The sequence below is a fragment of the Malus sylvestris genome, chromosome 2 (genome assembly GCF_916048215.2).
Source record: "Malus sylvestris chromosome 2, drMalSylv7.2, whole genome shotgun sequence".
NCBI classification, from domain to species: Eukaryota; Viridiplantae; Streptophyta; class Magnoliopsida; order Rosales; family Rosaceae; genus Malus; species Malus sylvestris.
The window spans coordinates 4,949,591-4,956,277 of record NC_062261.1 but is presented as its reverse complement, the minus strand read 5'-3'; the positions used below and the strand labels follow the sequence as shown (position 1 = coordinate 4,956,277).

Sequence of the window (6,687 nt, the reverse complement as noted above, 5' to 3'; positions counted from 1 at the left end):
CTTGTTGAATACTTAGATGAACACACATTATATACTTGTTTCCATGTTTTAATTATGTTCTAATATTTTATAATCTACATGTCCTATTTTTCAGTTTATGTATCCCAATGAAGTTATTTATTTTTTAAGTATAAATAGACACTTATTTATACGATATACAATAAATTTACTTAAATCCGCCTAGTTCCCCGCTTAAACTCCAACTAGCCGCCTAGGTTCTAGGCCCTAACCTACCGCCCGGCTAACATTTTAGCGTCGTTTAGAATCTTGGTGTCAGGTAATTAATAGTCGGCGTTCTATTTTTCATGTCAAATCTCTATGATTAATAAATTTAAATACCAAGTATGCAAGAGGAGAAAAAACATGTACGGAAATTACTTCTGGAAAACAAGGGCAGAAGGTGACCAAGTGGCATTGGAAAACAAGGGGTCTTGTAGGTGGTGATTGTTCTCCTAATACACTCACTTTTCTTTCTTCTGGAAGATGCACAAAAAATTCAAACATTCATGGGGGGTGCTAGGAGAAAATAAGAGAAAGTGATCATTGGATCGACTGCATATTACTCCACCCACCCACTCGGACAGTTACTCCACCCACCCACTCGGACAGTTCAGCGCATACTTTAGAAAAATGATCAGAAAGTGACCACATTAATGTAAACAGAATCTCTGATATTCTAGCCCCCATGCGTGGTTTTAGACCAACAACTATATGGATTCCAGGCGTTGATGAAAAATCAACAAATTAATGGTTTTAGACCAACAAATTAATGTAAACAGAATCTCTGATATTTCTAGAAACCGATAATGAAAAATCAATAGCCAAATCTTTGACCAATCTGGGTTTGATTTCAGGCGTTGATAAATCACAAGATGGTAGTTAGAAAGAGGCTGAAATGTTTCTATGAGTCTTTCAGGCCCTGGTAATGGTAGACTGATGTGGCGAAACCACTAAATGATCTCTTTTTATAGGAAAATAAAAAGAAACAATTGATCTATTTTTCGGGTTCAAATTCCATGCTACGTACGTATCATTAAAAGCTCCGAACATTGGATTGTCTGAATTTTTTAAACCATAGTAACTCATTAAAAGAACATAACTTATAGGCATGCAATTTATTCTAACGATGGATTAGTAATAACTTTTTATTCACGTGTCAAACTGTAATTAACAGATAAATTAAAATGATGACTTAAAAGAAGAAGCCAAGTATTTTCTTCAAATATTGATCCAAGTCATATACTCACATGTTGGTGTGCAAACCGTTGGGAAGATTGATGACTCACCGTGACCTCTTTTGCTTAGAGCATGTGATGTTAACCACCCCAGTCACCATCGCTCCCATTTAGTCACTGCCCAAATTGTATTATTTATAAATATTTTAATTATATTTTCCTTGTTCCTTTGAGATTAGGAGTTCCTAATTCTTCATGGATCATTTGGTTTTTAAATTACTTATATATAACGCAACTAATGACGTCCATGCTTCCCAGTATAATGGTTAAGCGCCAGTCTCTTTTGCCGTGCTTAGTTGTGCAAGCCATTTTATATCGAATTTCAACAATCCAAATGTTTATTTTGTAAGTCTTGATTCATAGATTATTTATGCAAAAATTCAGTTCAATCCGAAACTATTTGCTCATTTAATTATCATAATAAAATTTCAGTATTTCTTAGGATATAGTATTCTTCACTTTGAATTCAACTAGATGCCTTATATACTTCTAATTTGGCAAATATTTTATAAGAATTATCTATGAGATGCAATATGAAAAATAATCGTTTAGATCATTGAAGATCAATATAAGTTGAGACCACAACTAACCCTTTTTAAAAAAAAAAAAAAAAAGGAATATCCTCCGTTATAGAATCTGATATTGACAATGTCGGGTGGGAAAATACATTGTCTATTCAGATTTTGAAAATCTATACTACCGATTACCCACATTTCTTCGAAGCACGCCTCTATTTAAAAAATAAAAAAATAAAAAAAACCTCACATTTTCTCCATCTCTTTTCTTTTTCTTTCCAGAGTAATGATGTATCATCAATAGAAAATGAGCACGTTTATTAACGTTTAAGTAATAACCTACTCATCAACTTCTATGTCATTTAGTTTACAAAATTTAATTTACAAATTTAGTCTTACCAGAATTACTTTTCTCTCACGTGTCAAAAAAAAAAAAAAATTTCTTTTCTAGGCGTCTCCTACACCACCGCCCCGCCCCGTCCCCCCCCCCCCCCCCCCCCCCCCCCTCCTCCTCCCAAACCCTCAAAGTCCCATCTGCACCCACTCTCTTTTCTCTTCGCCGTCATCGCCGTTTCCATTTGCAACTCCATTCCCCGCTTCAAACGCCAAAATTCTTAAACCTTCCCCCAAATTCGTCGCGTCCCCATATACCGCCAAAACTACGTCGTTCGATTCGTGGAATACAGGAGGGCGGAGAAGCTCCGAGAGTACTTGAAATCGAGTGTGCGATCCGATGGGTGGGATTGGATGGAGAGGAACAACCCGGGAGAAGAAGTACCCGACGAATTTCGGGTTGATTTGGATTGAAGAATTGTCCAGAGAGACAGTGGATTGAAGAATTCCCCAAAAACCCAGCCCCTTCCCTTCTCCCAAAACCCCAAAATTCCCTCCCTTCCTTCTCTAGTACGCATTTGATCAGCTTAAGACCGTCCCGAAACCATTCCCGTCTTCCAAAATCCTCTCGCGCTTCGAGTTCTTGAGCAGAGGAGCGGCAACGTACTCGGTCTTTTCACCGTTGATAACTGGACGGCTGCATCGGAGCAAGATTTGCAGAACGACCTTCATGGAAGGCCTACTAGCTGGAAGTCTCTCTGTGCAAATGAGGCCAAGTTTGAAAACCGAGCACATTTCGTCCAAGTAACAAGGTTCTTTGACGTCCTGGTCCAAAGCGTCAGCGATAGCGTTTTCTTCTTGAAAATGGCGCCACGCCCATTCAGCGAGGGCAGTGTGTTCATCGCCGTCATGGGCTTCCCTGCCGGTTGTCAACTCCAGAAGGATGACCCCAAAACTATACACATCGATCTTTTCATTCACTCGCGTTGTGTGAGCGTATTCTGCATTTAGGGTAAGAAAAACCAGTTTACAGATTGCTAATGGAAATGAAAGAAAATACACATGCTTCTTTAGGCACTAAGGGCATGCTTGAGATTGCTTTTAGAAGGGCTATATGCGCTTTTCTAACAACTTAAAGCACTTCTAAGTGCAGTTGGTAAAAAAACTTAAAAAGTGCTTATGGGTCATAGAAGCATTTTGTTTTTTTGGTCAATTGCTATAGCACAAGTTTATGAGCAGAAGAGAAAACCACTTCTTGCAAAAGTACTTATAAGAAGTGCTTTATAAAGAAGCGGTCTCAGACATGCCCGAACTTCAGCATTTGTGGGGTATAAGGTTTACCTGGAGCCATGTAGCCAAAGGAGCCAGCAACAGATGACATTGTAGCAAGTTCTCCTTGCTTGACCAACATCTTAGCCAGACCAAAGTCTGCTATTTTTGCATTGAAATCAGAGTCCAACAAAATGTTGCTCGATTTCACGTCACGATGCACCACAGGCGGTACGCAGTCGTGGTGCATATAGCTGAGGCCCTGAGCTGCCCCTACTGCAATCTGCAACCTCTTAGGCCAGTCGAGCGCGACATGTTGGACTGATCCCGAGAGATTGGATGGCCTGTTTCTCCTGTGCAGCCATCGATCCAGGCTCCGATTATCTAAGTACTCGTAGACGAGAAGTTTTGAAGACTTACTGGAAATGCAGCACATCAGCTTCACTATGTTGGCGTGTCGAATTGAGCTCAAGATCTTGACTTCTGCAAGAAACTCTTTCTCAAGCTTCTCTTCTAAATTCTTATTCTTCCAAATCTTCTTCACAGCAACAACATCACCATTGCGATTCACAGGAACGCGATAAACTTTTCCTGATCCACCACTTCCAATCAGATTACGTTCAGTCAACCCCGATAGGATTTTCGACACTGTGAATTTCAACCTCTGAAATGAGTTGAGCTTCCAGTTAGAATCACCATTTCTCTTCCAGTAACTTCTGACCACGATGACCGTGATGGAAAAAGCCAACAAGCACAACAGTATGCCTAAGGATAAAATCAGTGCAAGAGATTTCGACGAAAGTTTACTGGACTTTCGGGATTCAGAATTGCATATGGGGAGCTTTATTGCCGCTGAGCTAGGTGCGCAGAGGCCTTGATTGTCCAAGAAGCTTCCTTCATACGCAGAGTTTTCAAATTCGGTAGGGATCTCCCCGGTGAGGTGATTGGAAGAGAGATTGAATTGGTTGAGCTTCAGACGCCCTAGTTGATCTGGAATTTCGCCAGAAAGCTGGTTTGCTGAAAGGTCTAATCCAGTAAGTCCCGGCAGAAGACCAAGCTTCTCAGGAATTGTTCCAGAGAGCTGATTTCGACTGAAATTAAGACTAGCGAGTGACTCCCACGACACAATATCCGATGGAAGGGAGCCGGTGAGCTGATTCTGATCAAGAGAAAGAGTCATTAAGCTAGAAAGCGCGGTTAATTCCCGAGGAACAGCACCGCTTAAGTGGTTATTACCGGCGTCAAAAACCTTCAAACCTGTCCAGGAAGACACCCCGGTTGGAATGTTGCCCGAAAATTTGTTGTCTCGCATTTCCAAGCGCGAAAGATCTGATGACATCTTCTCAGGAAGCTTGCCAGTAAGCGAATTGTTGCTCACCAGCACAGTAGTCAAGTTTGGAGCCGTCCACATACCGCTAGGAATGTTTCCAGACAGCATGTTATCTTGAATCTTGACAGTCTTCAAACTGCTGCAATTTCCAAGAGAGCTTGGCAATTCTCCACTCAGATAATTCCCATAAGCTATAACATCGTCCAGCTTACCCCAATAGCACAAATCGTCTGGCAGTTTTCCTGTTAGCCTATTGACGCAAACTTGAAAAGCTTCGAGCTTTGAGTACTTCCCAAGCTCTGGAGGCAATGTTCCTGAAAAATTGTTGTTGAAGATTTTGAAGTCTCTGAGGTTTGGCAGGCGGCCAATGCTCTTGGGAATTTCACCCGAAAAATCATTGAGAAACAAAGCCAACTCTGTTAATTTGGTAAGATTGCCGTACTCTTCTGGTATTGTCCCTGATAAAGTGTTCTCAGAGATATCAAGAATGCTCAAGTTCCATGACTCAATCACTTGAGGAACCTCCCCGGAAAGCGTGTTCTTGAAGAGATAGACTATACTCAAATTCTTCAACGTAAACAAACCGTTCGGGATCCTCCCACTCAAAGTGTTTATTGCCAAATCAATTACTTCCAATGCTTCCATCTCCCCAAGTGTCTCAGGAAGCTCTCCAATCAAGTTCGATTGGCGTATCCATAAATTACTGAGCTTTTTCAACTTGGTGAAATTGGAAGGCAAGGTCCAAGGCACAAGTTTTGTGTTCCAAGACATGTTTAGGTCTTTGAGATTGGACAAGTTACCTATTTCTGGTGGGACAGAGCCATTGAACTGGTTCATCCACAGCTGAAGATTCTCGAGCTCTTGCAACCGCCCTATCGCAGGAGGAATGTTGGAGAAGTTGTTTCCGGCGAGGATAAGCTGCTTAAGCCGGGGCAGGCTGTCGATGTCATCAGGAATCGGGCCTACAAAGTAGTTTTGTGAGAGGTCTAAGTACTCTAGTTTGGAACACTTGTAGAGAGATTTTGGGAATTCTCCGGGGAGATAGTTGTTGTTGAGATCGACGAGTGTGAGGTTTGTGAGATCACAGATGAAGGGTGGAACCGGTAGGGTTATGTTCAAGTTGACGAGAAGCAATCCAGTGACGGAGTTGTTTGTGCAGGAAATTTCAGGCCAGGAGCAGTGGGAAGAAGTGTTTGAGTTTGATGGGATCCAATGGCTGAGAGATGGTGGAGACTCTAAGTAGGACTTGAGTTTCAGAAGGACTGCTTGTTCTTGGTCTTGGAGGGATTGGGAGTTGGCATGGCGGAGGAGGAGGAGGAGGAGAAGGAGGAGGAGGTGGAGGTGGGTTTGGAGAGAAGATGTTGGGGTGTGTTTAGCCATGTGGAGGGAGGGGGATTTCAAAAGTTCGTTGGTTCGCGCGGTTGAGTTGAGGACAAGTTAGAGCTCAAAGGATGTGATCCTTTATATGAGATATGAAATTGAATCTAAATAGACGTTAGAAATTGGGGGATTTTCCAGAATCGTTGCAGGGTCACAAATGGTTTGGAGTTTTAGTGGGGCAGGACTTGAAAAATTTATGGTCAATGGGGAAAGTGTAAAAAACCCACCAATTCTTGTGGGGTTGTACCTATCACTTAGCTGTTAACTCATATTCACAGTTTTTTATTTGCACTTGCTTACTTCCGTCACTTTTTCTCGATACATACGTATTGCAGTTTGACACGTAAATTAATAATATTTTAAGCCTCTAATGATAATATTTTACTTATTAAAACCATAAAAAAAGAAATTTATACTCGCATATCAAATTGTAATTTATTTATAAAAAATTGTGACTTCTTACATATAAAGGAACCGAGTATTTTCGTTTTCATTATTGAATTAGGTTTTAGTTTTACATAGGGATATGAGCTGAAGATCAGAATCCCTACCAGTTGACTTTTATATATGTGTACACATCTAATCGGAGATGCCACGTGCCCCAATAAATAATCTATCTGATTTA

At 41.0% G+C, this 6,687-nt stretch overlaps 1 protein-coding gene and 1 long non-coding RNA gene across 6 annotated transcripts in view; one reads left to right on the top strand and one right to left on the bottom strand.

The window, feature by feature from the left end:
* Positions 1–6,353, top strand: part of LOC126596637 (uncharacterized) — a 30,756-nt gene extending 24,403 nt beyond the window's left edge. Inside the window, exon 2 of the long non-coding RNA XR_007614006.1 lies at positions 6,009–6,353. This is a non-coding gene — a long non-coding RNA (uncharacterized LOC126596637). The remainder of the gene's footprint in view (positions 1–6,008) is intronic.
* Positions 1–6,687, bottom strand: part of LOC126596387 (receptor-like protein kinase 5) — a 51,866-nt gene that overhangs the window by 27,692 nt on the left and 17,487 nt on the right. The window contains exons 2-3 of one of the 5 annotated variants that reach the window (XM_050262990.1): positions 3,425–5,033; positions 2,045–3,084 (exon numbers count right to left, since the gene is read on the bottom strand). In XM_050262990.1, the coding sequence (XP_050118947.1) occupies positions 2,666–3,084; positions 3,425–5,033 (2,028 nt within the window). In that variant the 3' untranslated portion in view covers positions 2,045–2,665. Of the gene's footprint in view, positions 1–2,044; positions 3,085–3,424; positions 6,063–6,687 lie in introns of those variants that run through there. The other 4 variants (XM_050262958.1, XM_050262982.1, XM_050262975.1 and 1 more) reach the window with 4 other exon arrangements.